Genomic DNA, 22,474 nt, shown 5'->3' on the forward strand with positions numbered 1-22,474 from the left:
CGGTCCCTCCCTTTTATAGTTGAAGGGGGGATACGGGTGATACAAGCGTTCGCTACGTGATGTTCTGTGAGTAGAGGCGGCATGTCCGAGCCCTGTAGCTTGTGGCTGTGGCGGCATGGTCGAAGGAGCCGTCCTGTCCTTGATGTGCTGGAGCAACGCGCCGGTCACATCCGATCCTGTGCGACGTGGGTGCTCTAGTGATAGCTTGACGCAGGGCATGGCGGACGACATGCCGGTCGCTGTGTGCTGATAGTGTAAAGAGCCGAGGCTCAGTTGGTGCCGAGGCCAAACCGTCGTGGGGGGCTCGGCGGGCGCGAATCCCGAGGCTGCCGAGACCCTGAAGTGGATTGCCGAGTCTCGGAGGGAGCAGTTGGTCCTATACACTGATTCCGAGGCTGCATGGACCCGAACTTGACTCCCCACGCCGCGCTGTCCTCGGAGCAGTTGGGGTTAGGCAGCATAGTGCAGTATGGGCGTCAGTCGTGGGCACATTGCTAAGCACAGCGGCCGGTAACTCCTGCCCTATCCTATCTCGGACGGCATGGCTTCGATGTGACTTACGTCTCGTCAGCCACTCCGCTGTGTCGAGCCGTCGTTCGGCTGGTGTCGCGGGAGCGGTTGGGCACGTTAGTTGGACGTGACGTCCTGTCAGAGAAGTGGGTCAAGGCGGAGGCGATGGGGTTGTTTGCCGAGCCGACTTCGAGCGAGGCGGAGAATCGGCAACTCGTCCGAGGCCTTCCGGGCGGGGCCTCGGGTGAGTCGGAGAATCGGTTCCCTGTCCGAGGCCCTACGTGCGAGGCCTCGAGCGAGGCAGAGAATCGGTTCCCTGTCCGAGGCCCTACGTGCGAGGCCTCGAGCGAGGCGGAGAATCGGTAGCCTCGGACAAGGTGGGGATTAGCCAGTAGTTGTCTCTTGGCTTTGATTTTTAAAGGGTCTAAGCGTTTTTTCGGCTCTTGCTTAGGGGACCCCTTTTTATGGTACCCGACATAGTCTATCATTGTTCTGTAGTCTCCTGTTTTATCCGAGTTCACCTACTTTTGGAGCTAGAACCCTCGTAGGGAAAGATCCTTTGAAAACATATATTACATTGTGTTAAGGAATTTTTAGATATAAACAATATCATATAACACAACCGAAATTCACTATCCCTTGAATACAACATGAAACCATCCATAAAATGGTTTGTTTGATGGTTTTTTCTCCCATTACATCGCAAGGGTATGCATGTTTGCTAGAGAGAGAAAGAGAGAGAGAGAGAGAGAGAGAGAGAGAGAGAGAGAGAGAGATTTTAGACCCACGTGCATGTTGCAATCGTAGAAATAATATACACACACAATCTTATTTTCATTGCACCCGCATGCATAAAGATGGATTGAGATTATTAATTAGTCCTTAACATACATTATTGTTCTTATCTACATCACATTCATGCATAGACAAACATGCATCTTCATCATCTAATATTTTATTTTTTGCTTCCTTTGAGCAAATTAGCATGTAGCTTCATGGATCAATGCATGTTTAGAACATATCAGTGTGAGCTGCATCAGGAGGAGGCAATGTCTCTCCTGTGGCCTCCAATAATGTATCTTGCAGGGGAGCCTCTAATTCTGGGGGTGTGGCGGCACGAACTAGAGCCCAGTTTATGCCACGAAAGAATGGGTGTTGTTTGATCTCCATGGCGCCCTCGTAGGAACCAAGCCTATTTGTAGGGTCCCGGTGTAGCAATTGGTATATCAACCGTCTTGCCGCAAGGCTCACCTACAATTAACATATATACATCACAAACACTTGCTGCAAGGCTCACCTACTAGAATAAATGCTTTTATTATTACCTGTATGCTCGTAGGAAATCTGATATCCTTGTGCAGAATATTAGCAAAGGTCATTTGTCTTGTCTTCCCTCTGAACGGTGTATAACCATACAACATCTCATATAGAAGAATTCCTAATCCAACAAATAGGGAGAATACTCATTATTATATAGTAGCGTGTATTATACATGTTTCCTTTAGCACAAGATTAGTTACCTAGCGCCCACCAATCTACAGCACTTGTATGGCCGGCTCCGGTAATAATCTCCTACAACATGCATACAAGGATTGATGTCACAAATGGTGATGGCTATCACACATGTCAAATAGAGACAAGAAATGAAAATGTTGGGAAAATCACATAAATAAAGCGAAGTAACAACATATATATACACACACACACACATACTGGTGCAATGTACTCCTCTGTACCAACAAAAGAATTTGATGCTCGCATTGGTTCAGCAAAGAATATGGGATTGCTCCTGCTCTTCCTCCTCTTTTTCTTCTTATCATCTTCTGGAAGAAACACCTATCAAACAACAAGAATAATCATGAAGTGCAACTAAGAAAATAGACTAACGAGTTAAAATAATAGTCATGAAACTGTCCAGTAAGGTTATTAATGAAGTGACATTACTTGTGGTCGGCAGGATGTCAAGCAAGACAAATCAAAGTCTGTCAGGGAAATGTGCCCATCTCTTTGAAGTAAAATGTTCTCTGGCTTTAAGTCTCTGTAGATTATACCTAAGAAAAACAAAGAATAGGGGAGCAAATGCTTAGAAATAGTAAACATCTCAAGTTTCTCTAGTAAAATGTGATGAATAAGTGCAAGGAACCCTTCCCCTTTGTCTTCTAAGGAAGCCTACCACTTTTATGAATGCTTAAATTCTTACCTAAAACTAGCCCTAGGTATAATTAATCGAAGAATGAAGACCAAACCAAACTAACTAAGACTGAAATTTTTGGTCACTAGTTCAGTCCCGAGTCCATACTACCTGAACTTTTTACGGTTAGTTCGGTTACGTGCCTTAGGTAACCGAACTAACCGAACATTTGCTTGAGTTATGTTGACATAACGTGTACTTTAGACTATTGTTAGTAATATAATATTTATTCTAATGGGTTTATATCAACCATCACTCTTATCACTTTGTTTAATCTATAAGCCGTGTTGTTATTTTTGCCTTGAAATAGAAAAAATATTGCTAAAATTTGCTACAAATTATGCTATTTAGTAGCTATTTTGTCTAGTCCGGTTAGTTCGGTCATGACCGAGACCGAACCGAACTAACCGAGACTGAACTTGCTCGGTCCTGAGTTCTAGAACTAACCGATCGATCTTCGTTTTTAGATGACCGAACTTTCAAAAAGACCGAGGAACCGATTAGTTCGGTTCGGTCAGACCGAACGCCTAGGCCTACCTAAAACAATCATTCGAGATGTTGACAAATAATTACTATTGGTCAAGCAAAACAATATGGTTATAGAATATTGGGTTGTGTTTGACTATCCACTACATGCATGGTACCCACCACCACCAAAGAGAATTTCATTTATATAATTAGTATGGCATATATGACTACCTTGGCAATGTAGGTATTCAAGTGCCGTGACCACTTCTGCAGCATAGAACCTGCAATAATCATGGACAATTACATCAACAATACTTCTTGGGTTCTTTATCCAACTACCAATTATATTATGTAACAACAAACAAATTAAGGATCAGAGTAGCATATCAATGACAATGGAGAAGCATAAAGAGTTTTCACTAAATCTAAGCAAAAGAAACAATTTCAATGTCAATACCCACCTAACCGCGTCTTCCTTCAGTACCTTCATAGGTTGTCTATCGAGGAGCATAAAGAGTTCCCCGCCAGCATAATAGTCGGTAATAAGACATACATGTGTCTTTGTCTGCAACATATATATGACATTGAGATGATAGTCATCCACAAAAGTATAATAAAATCAAGGAGAACAAACATTAACAACCCTGACATCATATTAATATATTACACAGATTCATTATGCAACAAACCTGAAATGATGCATACAATGTCGGAAGGAATGGGTGGTCCAACATATCCAAGATTTGTCGTTCAGCGGTAGCTCTATGGACCTAGAGGTATTATAGACAAATCGGATGAGAAAGAAACAATTAAGGTGGAAGTAACTAAAATGTCATGTGTGATGAAACATGTTAGTCATACCTTGTTTCGGTTAAGCATGACACTTTTATCCATAGCTTTCATGGCAAAGTATTCACCTGTGCCAAGCAACTCCACCAAGTGGACACTACAATTCAACAACAACTCACATGTTTACTATTTAAACGTATATAGGAAATGAAAACTAGAAAGGAGTATGTCTACTAGATTCATGCAAACTGAGTCATTACTATTCTTGAAACTATAATAGAGAAGTACTTACCTGCCAGTGTCACCAGATCCTAAGGGTCTTACTAGTTTAAAATGTTTCAAATCAATGCTTTCACCATTCTCAAGAACCTACAAGAAAAAATAGCATGAACCATCTAGGAGATTTCAAAAAAAATGTCATATGTGCTTGTTTCCAGTGGTTTCCAAATTAGGCATATAATATTGCAGAGAGTACCTAATTCTATGGAAGAATGCATGCCAATCGCTTTCTCAAATGTCTCATGATTGTTCCCTTTCATCTAGTAGGCTCATAAATTGCATGTAAGTATCTATGTCGTGAACTATGTATAACATACCTTTTGGATGGCTCTCCATGATGCCGTATCCTTCATATGTGGCTTTGGCAAGACTGGTTTTGAGTGATTAGCCCATAGATCCTCTGGTCTCTGAATATAACCACAAATTTCTATTAGAAGTTCTTAGTAATACTTAATTTCATATTATATAAAATTAATTTTTTTAGACGAACCAAATTAGCATCCGGAAGTTCCTTTGCAGCCTCATCAATATTGTCCGCAGTTTTCTTAACCTGGTACATGAATAATTCAAGTTAATGCATAAGACAACTATGTTTTCCAACAAGGAATTTAGAAAAATAAGGTACATAAAATTTAGTTGTCAAAATCACTTTATGCAAACTAAAACACAAAAGAAGTACGTCAATTAAGGAGGGAATTCATCAGAGCACTAAAGAACTGACCTTAAAGATGCCATCTATGGAACTTTACCACTAGTCTATGAGTCCAGTGTTGATCATTAGGGTTTAAGAAATATAAATCTTTAATAACGCTAGATGATGCTAAATGCTAATAAACATTGCAAGTACTACACTATGCATGGCTTGCATTTATAACATAGCAGTCACGATAAAGTTGTTTGGCATTGTATTCTCAAAAAATTTCCAGATATTTGTGATAGCAAGCCCATATATGCTAGTCGCCATTAAGGTACAAACAAACCAGCATGGCACCATCTTTTGCAGCAGCATCTCGAACACGCTCAGTTCCATCCAACTGAACCCCAATGAAGTATTGAACATCACCCTAATCAACCATCAAATTGGATGCTTCTCAAATCACATGAAATAGTTCCAAACCAAATATCTAGGTAAAAAAGTTTCATATCTCTTATTACGGTACCTTCTGATCACGCATAGGTTGCAAGTGAAAGAGGTTCCAGAATTTTTTACCTGCTCAAAACCACAAGAAATTTTAGTTTGATTCATTATATAGGAAAAAAAAACATTTGCACATTATTAGCCTCTACCCGCCAGCAGTTAGTACTAATGCAGTAACATAACACTAGAGTGATGTACTGTTATAAATGTTTGGGGTATAGAAATTGCATCATGATCTTACAAGAACATGGGAGCATGTGAAGAGTATGTACCGCTCTTTGTATAATTTATCAGCTGAACGGTAACTTCTGTTTGGTTATCTATGGCATCTCTTATCTTCTTTACTGTCCCACGGTCAGTTTCAGGCCCTTGAAGAAACCTGCAAAGGAAGCATATATAGATGAAGGGATTCATTAAATCATTAGTCACTGTAATATGTAGTTTATGAACAGTTGAAAGCAATGAATTTAGGTAATATTTAATGCCATAATTTACCTACAATTTCTTCCCAATATTTCTTCGCGTGAATACTCTGTCAATAGCAAAAAGCTATCCGATGCAAAAATCTATGACATTCACCCGAAAAATATAATGATGTAGTTCAATGGAAGGTTGATATCTATGTTGATAGAAAGAAAAGAACAATGATGTTAAAGGTAGAAGATATACGAGTTTTTGTCTTACAATTGGATTATCCGGTAACCTCGGATCAGTGATGACAAAATTCTTTTCAATACGTTCAAGCGTAGTAGCCAAATCTATACCCCTTCTCATTTCTTTCCTCCTAAAATCATCATCAAAGCTTTCTGGTCTCTCATCATCGCTATCAAGTAGCGTATCTTCCCTTGGTTTTAGAATGTTCTTCTCCACATTTCCATGACCCATACCAATAAGACTGCACAAACGAATTAAATGTGAGAACAAATGCAAAGATAATAGAGACTCTACAAGGAAACTTTGAAATAAAGCAAATGCTATGATTATATCATGTGGTTCATTATCATACCCCATAAAGGAACGCAAACCAGATTTCCTGGTCTTATTCCCTCCGTCAGGCACTTCACTAATTTTTTGTAGAGAGTTTCTCGTTCCACTCCGTGAGTTACGGCGGGATCCACTTTCGGAGCTTCTCTTGCCGGGTACTTCATCACCTGAAAGCACATCTCCTGATTCCTGTGATTTCCTTTTTAAGGTATTGTTTCTTGATTCTGACAATGACCGTGGATCCTTCAGGGCAAGTAGAAGCTCCGAGACTGAGCTACGGGCATGATCCTTCTGTCTTGCTGCAAAGAATATTATTGTTTTCACAGTCGTGCAAGGTAAAACCTTTTTTTTTTGAAAAGTAGGCAAGGCTACTAGTAGTAAATAGTACCATCATATCTGATGAGTGACTCTGGCAATCCATTTGGGCGAAGAGCTGTATCCTTGCTACCTTCTGTGTACTTACTCACTTCCACTTGCATCCTGTGACACATTATATTGCACACCAAGGTTTGTAATAATAATAACTATAGTGCTGAACAAAACTATAAAGTGGCATGATGATATATATATGATGAAAAAGCTGACCCAATGAACTTGAGGACCCTGCCATCCTCATCCTTGATGGGGGCAACGGTTAGGAGGTTCCAGAATGGTGTACCATCCTTCTTGTAGTTGAGAATACGACCACAGTAATTTGACCCAGCTGAGAGAGCCTGTCTGATCTTCGAAATCTCTACGGGGTCGGTCCCAGAACCTTGAAGGAAGCGGCTGCAATTGAGAGATGGTGGAGGCATAAGTGCAGTGCGTACTAGTTGGAGTTGTATATATCTATGCATTAAATTGGCATGGAATAGAATAGAATGAAATCGACGAACCAGTTCCTTCCGACGACCTCATTGGAGGGGTAACCAGTCATGTTGAAGAATCCAGCACTGGCGTAGAGGATGGGGTGGTCAGGGCGGGTGGCATCGGACACGATGAAGGTCTGCTGGAACGCAGAGAGTGCGGCGCGGAGCTCCTCCGACACTCGGGGGAGTGCTCTACCAGCGGCGACCCTCTCGTCGATGGAGTTTCCACTCTCGCTGGTGCGGTTGGAGCCGCCGGAGGGGCGGGCGACGACGCCCTGGGGGCGGCCGGTGTGCTCGTCGGTCTGGAGGACAAGGCCCCACTCGGCGGCCCTCTGTGTCGCCCGACCCACGTCAGCATCCTCATCATCCCCGGCGAGGCTAGGATGGGAAGCAACTGCAGGAGGGGGGAGGAATGGGGAGGTGGTCGCCCGATTTGAAGCGGCGGCAGCGGAGTCTGGATTGAAGACTTCGAGGGATCCGCGGGAGTCACGCGGAAGTCCTGCACCACACGAGATTAGTGTTGTTCATCCACCACATGAAAATTCATAAATACTAATGCCATCTCTCTTCTCATTAAGATATCTATATTTATGATACAAACACATGTCTAGCAAAAAGTAGTGCCAGGAGAGGCTTTGCACAAACGAGGTACAATAATTTGATTTTTATGTATACGTCCGGATTATGTAAAAGGTCTATGTCGTCATCCTAGTAGTAGTGACGATTTCGACGTGAGCATTGCACTTAATGATGGAAAAGAAAAACCATATGTTTAGGTCGTTGCTAGCTCTCTGGATAGGGTTGGGTGTTTGCCAGTTGTATGCACATATTTGCAGGTGCGTGCATGATGTATGCATATGTAAATTTAGCTCAGGTAACTACAATAATGCTGGTCGAAAATTTTTCCATCCCTCTCTCTACCTCTACTCATGCAACAAAGCTATGTATTCGGTTGCAATACACGAGTATATTTGCTAGTTAAAAAGAAGGTAAATAAAGGAGAGAGATGCTTGTTGATGGATGTATTTTTGAGAAAGCTAAGGAAAAAAAAGGCAGCAGGATCAAACAAATTGTACAAGATCGAGTAAAGATGGAAAGGATGTATGCATGTAAAGACGAAAAAAAGCAGATGGGTGCACGTGAGAAAGACAGCAGTACTCACATGCTCAGGTAGATACTAGTACTCCGTAACAAATTATTAGAGAAAAGGAAGGTAATTATACGAGGATGGTATTAATTGGTGGATGTCGTCCAATCCAACGTGACGTTTGTTTAACTTATAAGTCGTACTTTTTTAGTTAACGAATAATATTTTTCTATTACAACAAATCAGTTAACAGTACTTTCAGCCATGACGTAACATGGCACAAGTTAAGTCGTGCACACATGTCAGAAGAAGCAACGATGAATTTGGAGGATGCTTGACAGTGGCCGGTCGGCTGGGTGACTGGGTCGCATATCGATGATGGATCGGATAAGGAAGAATTTTCAGAACCAATCAAAAGAAAGCTAGCTAGCGCTATATCTGGAGTAGTACCAATGCATATATATTCTGAAGGGAAAAAGGGGAATGTATGTATCTAGCTGATGATCAATGTTAATACATCTATAAATAGCCCAATATTATGATTAATAATCTACCTAAATTAAGTTAGGATGCATGAGTACATATTCATCTAGCTATAAGTTTCGTATAGCTAGCTAGCTTTGCTACAGCTCAAAGGTAAATTACTACTACTCCGTCGGTTTGTAAATTGTAAGCCGTTTCGAATTACCACTTTGTACATATCTAGCTAGGCGCATAATAATAACTATGTACAGAGAAAAGTCTAAATGACGGAAAATATTTAGAACGGAGAGAGTAGAGCAGCTTGCAGAGGGCAAGGATCAAGTTACAGATATAGATGCATATTACTATCTAATTATTACATTAGAGGTATAATAGGATTATTCTCAGATAGATGCATCATCGTCATCAACAAGCAAGCAAACGAAGCGATTAATAATAAACTAATTAGTACACAAGTATCTATCTAGCTAGCTAGGAGTAGTGCGTAGCATATATAGTATGTATAAAAGGAGTAAAGTAATCCATGCATGGAGTATATATACATATGCATGTACAGTACGTGTATATATAATATACATATATACGTAGGTACGTACCTTTGAAAGCCATTGATAGATGTAGTAGTATAGGTAGCTAGATAGATGTTTACTTGCTGGCTGCTCCGGTGGGTAGATGAGCGGATTCGGATCGTTCGGAGCAAGAGCAAGAGCAAACAGCAAGCACAGCAAGGCTGGCGGCGGCTGTGTGCCTTAGCTTGCCGGCAGTCGTCGGTCAGATACTACTCGATCCGCCTGCGCCCGGCGGCTGCTGCTGGTGAGTACTCGGTGCTATATAGGATAGGATCAGAGCACGGCGGAGAACCTTCGACCTGTTTAGTTGCTCCCCACTTCCAACTTTAACACTATACAAAAAGAAGATTTCCTGTCACATTAAATTTATAGTACATGTATGGAGTACTAAATGTAGACGAAATCAAAAACTAATTGCACAGTTAGGTTGTACTTTGCGAGACGAACGTTTTGAACCTAATTAGTCAATGACTGAATAATTATTACCAAATACCAACGAATTAAACAGTGCTGCACAGTGAATTCGGCGGCGCCGAATTCCACCAACTAAACGTGGCCCTTGCTTAATTGCTTGTTGCTGATTGGGATTGGGATGCGATGGCCCAGCAACTAGCTAGCTAGCTAGCTACACAGAGAGAGAGAGCGCTACTGTGCTCCTGCTGATCCCCATGGAAGGCATGTGCAGTTATCGATTGATGTGCAGCGAGCGAGCGCGAGCCAGCGATATAGCTATGGCATGGAGGAAGACATGAAGCACAGCTAAGCTAGGCTAGCTCAGCCTTACCAATATAATTGCAGCAAGCTAGCATATGCAGACGAGATGGAGAAAATACAGAGACACACAGGATCGAGCCGGCCACTGCACCGTACCGATCCACTGCTAGTAATTAATTCTCGAGATGATGCAGTACTACTGTTTCTGTCTCCCTCCCTCTAGCTAGGTGGGCGTGCATATACTGGAGATCGACAGCGATGCATGTGCATGACGAAGACAATGAGATGAGATGGAGGATGCAACTATAGATGGCCCTGCCCAGCCCATGAGAGAGCGAAAGCAAGGAGGCATCGGATCTGACGCCAATGACGACCCTGCCTAGCTCAAGAGGCAGAGCACATGGCCGGCCACACTTCATTATCTAGATACAAGATTGTTTAATCCTTCCAACCTGATTCAGCCACACTTCATTCATTCACTTGTCGCTCCTTCAGTGCACGTAGCCTAATAATGCCAGTCTCTCCAAGATTGCCGTATCATGCCAGTCTCTCCAAGATTGCCGTATCATACAGAATAGAATGGAACTTGATAAAATACTCACTCTCAATGTGCAATTTCATTCATTCTATGGTTTTGTAGGCATTTAATTCTAAGACTCGTATAGAGTTGGTAATCATGTCAAGAGAGTTTCATTCCCCATGAAACTCATTTCTTCTCTCTCTCTTCATTAAAGCATTGCCATGTCATAAAAAAATACATACGTGGCATGCTATTAAATGCAAATAAAACTCTAGTGAAACTCCCACTGAGACTGGCCTAATAATCTTCTTCCTAATATATATCTGTGTATCGAAACATGCGTGCATGCAACATGATTCCTAAGTACTCTATCCGTTCCAAATTATAAGACATTTTAACATTTTCTAGATACGTAGCTTTTGCTATGCACTTATGTCTAGAACTCTAGATATATATATAGTAAAAACAATGTATCTAGAGAAGTCAAAACGTCTTATAATTTGAAACAGATCGAAGGGCATACCAAAGAAATAAGTTATGGGGAGGTGCTACCTGCTATGTGCTTGAAAACTAAATACAAAGTTCTTTTGATGGATTCAGGCCATTAGATCTCAATCAAATGACACTGGGACTAGCTTTCTTCTTCTTCTTCTTCTTCTTCCTCACAACAACATTTCTAATGCGCCGCACCGGTCTCCTTGCTTTAATTTTCAACCTCCTCCAGCCACGACTAGGAGGGCAACAGGCCCCGATCCCTGACGAGGAATTCATCCATCAGAGGATGAAAATGGGGTGAATTTAATTTGCTAACGGGCGAGAAACCAACCCTATCGAGTAAAACGGGTGTGAGGGTGTTCTCCAACTCCTCGTGGAGGAAAAATTAGGTGTGCGCATCACACAACCATCCTCTCTCCCAACCTCAGCCGCCATCCTCCTCCGACACTGCCTTGATCCCCCTCCTCTCCTAACCGGCGATGTCACTGGTGGATGGAGGAGTGGGGAGCCGGTCCTTTCTCCTTTGTAGTTTTAGGTTAAGTTTGTTGATCCTTGTTGATCTATGGTTTGGTTTTTGTGTTTCATTGGTTAGGGTTTGGTTTCTGGTGTCACCGGTGAGGTAGTGGCGACAATGGTACTTTGGAATAAGGTATCTCTGATCTATCCCTACCTCTATGACATTCGATCTGGCATCGGTGAAGGTCTTGTGAGAGTTTGGTCTACGTTAGATCTGGCGTCGGGGAAGGGTCTGTTAGAGTTTGCTTTGTCATGTCTATTGATCTTCTTCAGATCTTGGCATTTGGTGTGTCTATAAGGCAAAGCAATTGGTTGGCTTTTGACGCAGTGATCTTGACCTCTTCTTTTGGTCTATTTTATAGCAAGGTCATCATCCCCAACACTTCGTTCTGATGGTGTAGGATTGTAAGCCTACAATCTTTCGAGGGTTCCTCTAGTCGATGTTCTTTTAGTAGGTTCTAGATCTCGTTGTCAGCGGCGAGTGGCTTATGTGGTCTTCAAAGTCTTGTCCAACGAGTGTGTTTCTAGGTGTCTCTTTTCTTTGTTGTCTTTTTAGTGCGATCTTTAAGCTTCGGCAGGCAGTGAACAATCGTAGGAAGAAGATGACTATTTTGGTTTTTGACGTACTCTTTCTAGAGGTTTGTTTTTGTGTCTTGTTGTCCATCATTTTGTGCTACTAGTCTTTGTTTTTCTCAAGATATATCAGATGTGAGACACTCTATTGAGTGCTTTTAAAAAAAATACATCCGCACATGCTCATGTAAACCCAAGAGATTGAACTAGTAGAACTTAAGATTTACGAAGTTAGTGGTGAACCTAGAAGAAAAATAAGTGGGACGTACTCTAGCCACAAGCAAGAGAAAGCAAAAAGCACATAACACACAAATTGCAATCGCACAAGGTTACAACAAAACAAGATGAGAACAATAGTGTTTAGACTATACCTCTAATTTGAAAAATAAATATCATTGTTTTTTAAGGTGTAAATATTGTTCTTGCACCAAACCACTCAAAACACATTAAAAATGACCAAACCTAAAGAATTTTATAAAGATCAACTTGGGAGTAATAATGAAGTGACCATGTGTCTTGAACACTTATGGACATTACAAGAACAAACATACCACCAGTAGAGCATTAAGCATGTCTAGTTCTTCTACATTTCAACAAGTTCACTTTTCAGCCTTCCATGGCTTAAAAATATCTTAATTCTTTTTTAAGTAAACTTGATATTTTATTATTTAGCTAGGTAAATATTACCCCGGAATGCCAAAACCACAATTTCAATGGCCATATTCTGTATCCTATAAGATAACTCATCATATGTGTCCTAATTTGTTTTCACATAAATTTGCTTTACTCCTTACTTCTCATCAGTTCTTCAAAAATATATCTATATGAAGTTTGCCTTTTTTTTCTATTGATAAAATGTGCATAATCATTTCGCTAAGAGAAGTACAATGAACGAGAACCACTTTGAAGTCATGACTTCCTGGCTTGTTAGTCCTTCGTATACTATGGCCTATGCAACATTTTGTTTATGATTTCTTGGCTTGTTGGGCTTCAGCCCACCATGGTCCACACCAGCCCATACAACCATACCCCTTTAGTGCCTTCTTCTCACCTATAGGGTGTGTTCATCTTTGCCAATTGGCCCTATTGGTCTGAGTGCCGTGCAGCAGCCACGCTATACTACTTGATGATAGACGCGGCGGCAACCACAACAACGCTGTCTTAAATGCAGCCAAACGGGCCTAATTGTTTCTACATGGAATAAATATAGGAAAAAGTGATAATTACTCATGTCAAAGCAAGGATTTCAACTCAAGTAGGTAGCTATGAAGGAATTCGATGAGTGAAATTTGTGAGTGTTATTTTAAGCTTGGCCACGGGAGCTAATCCTATCCTTAGTTAATCCTTTGTAAGTGTGAATTTATTGATGTCAAAAGTGCACATGTACACTCTTTCTCTATTACGTTAGTTAATGAAGAAAACTAAGATTTAGGAAAGTTGTCTTGAAAGTTATAGAAAAAGTACTAGTACGAAGATTTCTAAAGAAAATTATTAGAACAACCAGTATTATGAATGGTGTGAACTTGGGGTATGTGCTTCATTTAGGACCAGAAGAGAAGAAGAAAGAAACAAATATGATCACAAAGGTTTTCTGTTTGGAGAAATAGAGAAAGATGAATGAAAGCAAGCAAAATGAACAAGTGGTAAATAGCTCTCCCCCGCCCTGAAATATAAGGCAAATGACGCATATAATACTTCCTAATTTATAGAGAGACTTTATGCTTATCATATTTTGAGCCTGATTGTAGACACTAATGGCAGGTACGTATGTGTTTGGGACTTTGAGGGAGTTAATTCACCTACACAAGACCTTATAATTGAGGAGTACCTTACATTTTTATTGTATGTAGTGCATGATTACACTAAGCTAGGCATTTAGTACTATTATTATAGTATTAGCTAATATGAAGCATATACTTTGCATAAATAATAATTAGAGCAATAGATAATCGAGTCTGCTATATTTGTTATTTATTACTATACTAGGTAGCGTGCCCGTGTGTTGCTATAGGACAACTAAATCTTTTGTACTAAAAACACACGGATCGCACAATAAGATAGCAATACTGTTAAATTAAATATCGACGTCAAAGTGACATTTAATTCAAAAAGCAAAGTTCGTAAAATTAACACAGTCACGGAGAGCGCGACGTCGCAGGCTCACAAACTCTACTGTATAGACTTTTTCGTGATACGGCTAAGATAATATTTTATATCGGCAAAAAGAATTCTACGATATCCATTTCTTTCATGCACCAATAAATCCATGAATAAGTTCCGCTGCATCTCCATATAATCATGTATACACAGGTTCGAGTATATATGCAAATAGGTTCGTGCCCATACGTTGCTACGGGACAACTAAACTTTTGTATTAAAAACACACGGATCGTACGATAAGATAACAATAGTGTAAAAGTATATGACCGACGTTAAAGTGACATTTAATCCGAAAAACTATGTTCCTGAAATTTACATAGTCACAGAGAGCGTGACGTCGCAGGCTCACAAACTCTACTGTGTAGATCTTTCCGTGATGCTGCTAAGATCATTTTTTATACCGGCAGGAAGAGATTTCCGATATCCATTTCTTTTGTGCGCCAATAAATCCACGAATAAGTTCCACCACATCTCCATACCATCATGTACACGGCGCTGGCAAATGAATTAGCCACAACTTATGTAATTAGTTTTATAATTAACGCATGTTTAGTCCTCCTAATTGATATCTAAAAATTCAATGTGACAGGGACTAAAATTTAGTCCTGGGATCCGAACACCTCCTAACTCTTGACTCCTGCTGGCTGCTCACTTGCACCACCATACCTATGTGCCTGCACGTATATACTCTAATGCCAGAACGTCTAATATGGTTTTTATTGTCCACCCTTTGAAAATATCATAACTTTAAGGTTGCCATTTGTGTATGTTGTAGGATTAGGATGCTTTGCACTGATCCATGAGGGTGTCCACGAGAGTCGAAATTTTTGATGCCATTATGATGTCTAAGCTTACCAATCAGATAGAGATAAACTTGATTGTTAAAATATTTTCAACACTGCTTTCATATACTCCCTCTCTCCCAAAATAGAATTCATTCTCGCTTCTCAAGAAGCCAACTTTTTTTTAACTTCGACCAATTATATATAAAAGAATATTAATATTTATAATACATAATTAGTATCATTACATAGACCATTGAATATATTTTCATAATAAACTTATTTGGAGATATAAATGTTGCACGTATTTTTTACAAACATAATCAAAGTTGAGAAAGTTTGACATGCACGCATCCCATAACGACTTATATTTTAGGGCAGAGGAAGTATATGCTAATGGGAGTAGTCAACTGAAACTCGTGATGAACACAATAATATTTTCATATTATATGCAAATGGGAGCACGAAGAAACGCAGGAGAATGGACCTACATACTAATAGTGGGAATATTCGTTTAGAAAATTGCAGAAGGTTCACCAGTCTCACCATGTATAACATGCACATCTTTTATTTGGCACCACTGATGTTCTCAAGGAGCAGCCACTTTTTAATTTCAGGTTTGCATGCTGGAAACACTAAAATTAAGGGCCAACCTCATTGAGTCGTCTTGCTTGATCTTTGTTAATTATCTTGCTTGAGCTTTACGAACAAATTATACCATTGGCAAAGACTAACACATAAAGAGGTAGAAGTTGCAAGAATAAAGCTAGGTGGCCTACTATGCACCCAGCCTAAATTTAATACCCTCCAAATTATGGACAATACCATATGATTCGGTTTACGTGGAGATAAAAGATATCTGACCGAGCGAGAGAGGAGCATCGCATGATTGTTTTCTTCCATGCATGATTGGCCCTGTTCGCATGCCCTTAAACCCGGCTTGATCCATTTCTTTTTTTATCCGAAACAGTATTTTCTCTCACAAATTCCTCCAGATTCATCCAGATTCATCTAGATTCCTCCAGCCGAACGGGGCCATTATTGTTTTCTTCCATGCATGTGGCCTCAGGTGATCGATTTGTTTCCTTCAAAACAGGCGGGGATCGCAGGGATGACAGTTTCTTTTTCTATCGTACGGTGCATGATTATTGTTTCCTTCTATGCATGTGGCCTCAGGTGATCGATTTGTTTCCTTCAAAATAGGCGGGGATCGTAGATGTGGACAGACGGACGAATCAAAATAAATGTCGTACCAAAATATATCCATACTTTATTCTTTTTAGTTGTAGGAGATACAAGTGCATGCAAATGTGCGAAGGAAAAAAAAGGAAGGAAGCTCGCTCTCGCTCTCCCTCTCCGTGCAACGGTCAGAGTTCAAATGCAACCCAAAGTGGGCCCCAGGCCCCGTCAGTTCTGTTGGAATCCGAGGCTGTGGTGTGGGGCCCAAGAGGCAAGTCCTCGGCTGGACCTGGTGAAGGGTCGAGATGGCGACTAGAGGGGGGGTGAATAGTCTTTTCTAAAACTTAATCGTGTCGGCTAACCGATACAAATGCGGAATTAAAACTATCGGTCTAGCCAAGACTATACCCCACTATATATGTTCACTAGCACCTTGCAAAGATAACAATTATGCAACAAAGGTGCCGGGCTAGTTAGAGCTCTCCTAAACAATTCTAGGAGCAAGATTACACAAACCTATGCCACTAGTATTTTAAGCAACAAGAGAGCTCCTACGCATGCTAGTAAGCAAAAGCACAAAGCTAACAAAGCTCACTAGCAATGCTCAATAACAAGGCAACCAATGCCTAATTAGAGAGCACAAATACTTAGCTACACAAACTAAGCAATGTGACTAACAAGGTTACTAAAACCAAATTAGCCACGCAAGGGAGCTACTTCTATGCTACACAAGCAAGAAGGTAATTAGCAAGCTACACAAGCTATCTAATTACAAGAGCAACTACACAAGCTTAATATGTATAAAAGTAATTGCAAGCTTGTGTAATGGGAATGCAAACCAATGGGAAGAACAAGGTTGACACGATGATTTTTCTCCCAAGGTTCACGTGTTTGCCAACACGCTAGTCCCCGTTGTGTCGACCGCTCACTTGGTGGTTCGGCGGCTAATTAGCATCACCCGCTAAGCCCGCACGTCGGGCGCCGCAAGAACCTACCCCTTGAGTGAGGGTAGCTCAATGACACGCTTTACTAGAGTTGCTCTTCGCGGCTCCCCCGGGGCGAGCACAATGCCCCTCACAAGCACTTCTCCGGAGCGCCGCACAAGCTTCTTGCGGGCTTCGACGGAGACCACCACCAAGCCGTCTAGGAGGTGGCAACCTCCAAGAGTAACAAGCACCACCGGCTCGCAACTCGATCACCTAGTGCCACTCGATGCAACCTCACGATGCAATCGCACTAGAATCGCTCACTCACACAATCGAATGATCACTATCAAGTATGTGTGTGATGGAGGGCTCCCAAGCACTCACAAGCATGGACACTAAGTCCCTTGAGGTGCTCCACACCAGCCATGGCCGAAGGCCACTTCTATTTATAGCCCCAAGGGCTAAACTAGCCGTTACCCCTTCACTGGGCAACGGTCGGGCCGACTGGACGCTCCGGTCGTGTTGACCGGACGCTGGACCTCAGCGTCCGGTCGCTCGCAGATGACCACGTGTCCCGATTCCAACGGTCACTTGACCTGACCGGACGCTGCAGCTTCAACTGACCGGACGCTGGACCCTCAGCGTCCGGTCGTTTCCAGTAAGCTCCCGAGCATGACCGGACGCGTTCGGTCGAACGCGATCGGACACAGCACCAGCATCCGGTCACTCTCCAGCTACTGCTACACTCCATGTCAGCGCGACCGGACGCAGGCAGTCAGCGTCCGGTGCTTTTGGATCCAGCGTCCGGTCACTTGACCGACGATGGCATCTCCTCCATTCTCTTCACCCTTGCTCAAGTGTGCTAACCACAAGAACTTGCATCCAGCGCAATAGAAAATAGGCATTCCATTTTCCCGAAAGCGCCGAATGTGTATGTGTGTTAGCATTTTCACAATCATTTCCCAAAGGATGTTAGCCACTCAACTTGCCACGCCACTCGATCCTAGCGACAATGCAAAGTTAGATCACTTGAGTGGCACTAGATGACCGATATGCAAACAAGTTTGCCCCTCTTGATAGTACGGCCATCTATCCTAAACCCGGTCATAAACTTCTCTACACACCTATGACCGGTGAAATGAAATGCCCTAGGTTATACCTTTGCCTTGCGCATTCCATTCTATCTCCTTCAATGTCGATGCAACACATGCACCAACACGATCAACAATGATATGATCCACTTCATATCATCACGTGATCATATTGGTTCATCGATCTTGACTTCACTTGCTCTTCACCATTGCCATCGTTCATCGGCGCCAAGTCTTGCTCAAGCTTCACCGCCACGCGGTCCATCACTCCAAAGCCTTCGACTTGCCCTTCACGCTTGCAACTGGTCCATCAAGCCAAGTCTTGTCTTGATCTTCTCCACCTTGATCACATGACTCAATGTCATGTCTCATGTGCATTTAAGCTCCTTCATCATCACATGTGTGAGCTTTGCAACATCTCCAAGCCATTTTCACCTCCATGGCATATGTTGCTCACACACATGTACTTGTGGACTAATCACCTGTGTATCTCACATAAACACAATTAGTCCACCTAAGTTGTCACTCAATTACCAAAACCAAACAAGGACCTTTCACCTGGACCGGCGGCCAGGCGCATTCTTCTCCGATTCATTCAAAATCAAACGTCTGGAGCCAGTCAGTCGATTATTCCCCATTTCCCTGCGTTTCGTTCAATCATCCATGGAGGCTTCCACCCCCACCCCTCGCCGACTACGCCGCCATGCCCCCCTCCTTTTCCCACACGCCCAGGAGCGGCGCCTCTTCCTCCGCCCACAAGCCCCCCACAAGCAGGCACCGGGATCGGGGCCCCCTCCTCTTCAACGGCAGCACTAACAGCGGCATCAACGCTGCCCAGCAGACCGCAACAAAGCAGCAGCAAACCTCCACCTCCACCTCCACCTCCTCCTCCTCCGAGGGGTCCGGATCCGGAGACGTTAACGTCCAGGTCCTCCTCAGATGCAGGTACATTAATTTTTTTTACCATAGTAATATCCACTGCTTCCTAATTACAGTAATCAATACCTACCTATGCATGCATCTCCTATACTAGCGTTTCTATAGACAGCCCCACGATCAACCCATAGATCACCAGTGGAGTATGTGCTTTACTGTACTTATCTATGCTTTTCCAATACATGCCACTGTCTGATCGATCCACCAATACAATGCCTGTCAATTAATCCACTTTATCATTTATTTTACTCATGATCACTACTCATCGATTCAACGTCACTGCATCCTATTCCTAGGCCACTGAGCGAGGAGGAACATCGCTAACAAGCAAATTGATCGCACCTTTGCGTTCGACAAGGTAACTCATGCCAACTATTTTATTTCCCTTTACCACTTCCACTTGTTGATCACTGCCACATGACACCCATGCATTCACTTGATTGATTCATCACTCGGTAACCAATGGAAACACGCAGGTGTTTGGACCAAAGTCTCAGCAGCAGGATGTCTTGAACCATGCTGTTGTGCCACTTGTCAGCGAGGTTTTGGATGGTTACAATTGCACAATATTTGCATATGGGCAGACTGGAACTGGCAAAACATACACCATGGAAGGAGGAGGGGGCAAAGCACTGGTAAATTTTTATTATATGTTCACATGCTACACATGTTTCTGAATTCTGATGCAGTTAGTTTGCTGCTTCAACTGAGGTCATAAATCCACTCTCCACCTGCATTTCTGTAGAACGGTGACCTCCCAGCTGATGCCGGTGTCATTCCAAGGGCTGTTAAGCGCATATTTGACATCCTCGAGGCACAGAGTGCAGAGTACAGCATGAAGGTTTCTTTTCTTGAGCTGTACAATGAGGAGCTCACTGACCTTCTAGCCCCGGAGGAATCTAAATTCTCTGATGACAAGTCCAAGAAGCCTATCGCACTCATGGAGGATGGCAAGGGAGGAGTCTTTGTTAGAGGGCTCGAGGAAGAGCTAGTTTCTTCGGCTACTGAGATCTACAGGATACTAGAGAGAGGCTCTGCAAAGAGAAAAACTACTGAAACTCTTCTCAACAAGCAAAGCAGTCGCTCACACTCTATTTTCTCTATCACCATCCATATTAAGGAATGCACCCCTGAGGGTGAGGAAATGATCAAGTGTGAAAAGCTTAATCTCGTTGACCTTGCTGGCTCTGAAAACATATCTAGGTCTGGTGCTAGAGACGTAAGTGGGGAGCTCCAGTTTCCTTTTCCACTTGCTTTAATACCATGATCTTGCACAAGTGAAGAATACTTACATAGGCCATCTGTTTTTATAGGGGCGAGCTTACGAAGCAGGAGAAATTAACAAGAGTCTGCTTACACTTGGGTGTGTCATTAATACTCTTGTTGAGCACTCTGGACTAGGGCTGGACAAAATACTCGCGGCTTGCCAACTCGCTCGACTCGTGGCCGGCTCAGCTCGGCTCAACTCAGCTCGTTTTAACTTTTTCACGAGTTGAGCTGGAAGTCTAGCTCGCTATTTTAACGAGCCAGCTCACGAGCTGCTCACGAGCTGAGGCCTATCAGCCCAGGACCATGAATCCAAAATATGTTCACGAGCGACGGTAGGAGAACATCCTTCTGGAGCATCGCATGGCTCCAAGGTCAAAGGCCCCAAGATCTAGAGCCAAATATGTTCCAAATTTTAAAAAATAAAAACAAGTCACTCAACGAAGCTTTGCACAACAGAGCCTGTATTAGGGACATAGACCTGCGGCATGCAGGTTTCACTTCCCAACACTTTGTGGAGTATGTCCAGCTTTGGCACGCCCTAAACCACTTTCACCTCCAATTAGACAGGAAAGACAACATCATTTGGAATTTCATGCCGGATGGAAAATTTACAACAGGATCGGCCTACCACGCGCAATTCATTGGATCAAAGACGACCAATTTCAAACGACTGATTTGGAAAGTCTGGGCGCCACCAAAATGCAAGTTCTCTGGGTGGCTCGCCATCCAAAACGGAATCTGGACCTCCGATAGGACTACAAGCGCGAGCATGGCCAAATAATGGTGTGTGTCCTCTTTGCAGACACAGTCGAGAATCTGGAGTCCATCTCTTTCAAGACTGTCGTTACACTAGACGTATTTGGGAGGGCATTGCAATATGGCTAGGCAACGAACACCTCCGACCTTCCGCCTGGGTGCTAGAAGACTTCGTACAAACTTGGTGGAAAAACTTAGATTGAACACCTTCGACGGCGAGGCGAGGACTACGCTCCATTATCATTCTTGTTTGTTGGGAGGTGTGGAATGAAAGAAATGCAAGAATCTTTGAGCGTAAAGAATCTGCACCAATGCATCTCCTCCAGAAGATCAAGGAAGAGGCTGGCTTGTGGGCAATGGCGAAAGCAAACCATATCTCCAATTTATTATTGCGCGTGTGATTTGAGGCCATCCGAGGTGGGGCGTGTCGGGCTTTTTGCCCTTTTATACATAATTGTATATGTTTGTACAGTGCCTTTCTAGACTCCCTTCTTTTTAATACAATAGGCAGCACTCCTGCCGGTTCCATTTCAAAAAAAAAAAAACCCTCGATTTGCTGAGTTGGGATTGACCGTAATCTGCCTTGCAATTGAGATCGCTGCCTCTCCAGGATGGTTGGGTGCAGGTGGTTCATTTTGTCAGTCACAGCCCGGTCTGCGCCGTGCCGTCATCCATCAGTCTGTTCGCTTGCTCGTATATGATCGTGGATTATAAGCTAGAATAATATTTTTCTCTCACACCAAATCAATCCGGCAGTAAATAATCCACAATCGTTTCCGATGAAACGAACAGGCTGCATGGTGATCCCCATCACATCGGCGGCCTCCTGCCAGGAGCCCCACCGCTCCATGCGCTTTGGCTTTGATAGTCAAAAGTACCGAGCCCTCAGGTTCGCCTTGCGGCGGCCGGCATGTCTGTGGCAGGTTTAGGTGAAAATGGTTGTAACGTGATCCTTCTCTGGTCACGGCTCCGTGTTAAATAGAGCTAGGAAAAGCCCCCGGCATGGCTTACATCTTGTACAGCAAGTAGATACATCTTATCTCTATCTCTACTGACTTACAATACAAGACTACAACAAACTAGAGTCTAATCTAAGGAGCCGCAACAACCTTCTGACTTGATGAGCAAATCACGTGTACACCACACCGGAAGATATACCAGCAATACATGGATTGGGAACCAGATATTTCAACAGTTTAAAGTCGAACAGC

The 22,474-nt window shown here is 42.7% G+C and overlaps 1 protein-coding gene across 3 annotated transcripts; it reads right to left on the reverse strand.

Annotated features, from left to right (window-relative positions):
* Positions 1 to 1,314: 1,314 nt before the first annotated feature.
* LOC136486026 (phototropin-1A-like) lies at positions 1,315 to 9,577 on the reverse strand. 3 transcript variants are annotated; one of them, XM_066482793.1, is made up of 22 exons: positions 9,374 to 9,575; positions 7,235 to 7,706; positions 6,945 to 7,127; positions 6,748 to 6,839; positions 6,382 to 6,658; positions 6,060 to 6,270; positions 5,871 to 5,941; positions 5,648 to 5,754; positions 5,398 to 5,447; positions 5,218 to 5,301; positions 4,728 to 4,787; positions 4,555 to 4,644; positions 4,251 to 4,327; positions 4,031 to 4,115; positions 3,859 to 3,939; positions 3,631 to 3,734; positions 3,401 to 3,450; positions 2,455 to 2,561; positions 2,224 to 2,346; positions 2,031 to 2,082; positions 1,836 to 1,948; positions 1,315 to 1,761 (listed from the first exon to the last, which is right to left on the reverse strand). In XM_066482793.1, the coding sequence occupies exons 1-22, from the start codon at positions 9,384 to 9,386 to the stop codon at positions 1,522 to 1,524; spliced, it is 2,742 nt and encodes a 913-aa protein (XP_066338890.1). In that variant the 5' UTR covers positions 9,387 to 9,575; the 3' UTR covers positions 1,315 to 1,521. The 3 variants fall into 3 exon arrangements, 2 of the variants coding, with proteins under 2 accessions (XP_066338890.1, XP_066338889.1); XM_066482792.1 differs by having other exon boundaries at positions 6,060 to 6,658; positions 9,374 to 9,577; XR_010766642.1 differs by lacking the exon at positions 1,315 to 1,761 and having other exon boundaries at positions 1,852 to 1,948; positions 2,031 to 2,124; positions 9,374 to 9,574.
* Between the last annotated feature and the right edge of the window lie 12,897 nt (positions 9,578 to 22,474).

The sequence above is a fragment of the Miscanthus floridulus genome, chromosome 10 (assembly GCF_019320115.1).
Source record: "Miscanthus floridulus cultivar M001 chromosome 10, ASM1932011v1, whole genome shotgun sequence".
In the NCBI taxonomy this organism is placed as follows: Eukaryota; Viridiplantae; Streptophyta; class Magnoliopsida; order Poales; family Poaceae; genus Miscanthus; species Miscanthus floridulus.

Excerpts from the sequence above, each read along its gene's own strand:
- LOC136486026 (XM_066482792.1), bottom strand. Across the intron at positions 6,840-6,944 it reads AGGGTCCTCAAGTTCATTGG|GATGCAAGTGGAAGTGAGTA; the intron begins GTCAGCTTTTTC and ends AATGTGTCACAG. Across the intron at positions 1,762-1,835 it reads GATTTCCTACGAGCATACAG|GTGAGCCTTGCGGCAAGACG; the intron begins GTAATAATAAAA and ends TGTTAATTGTAG.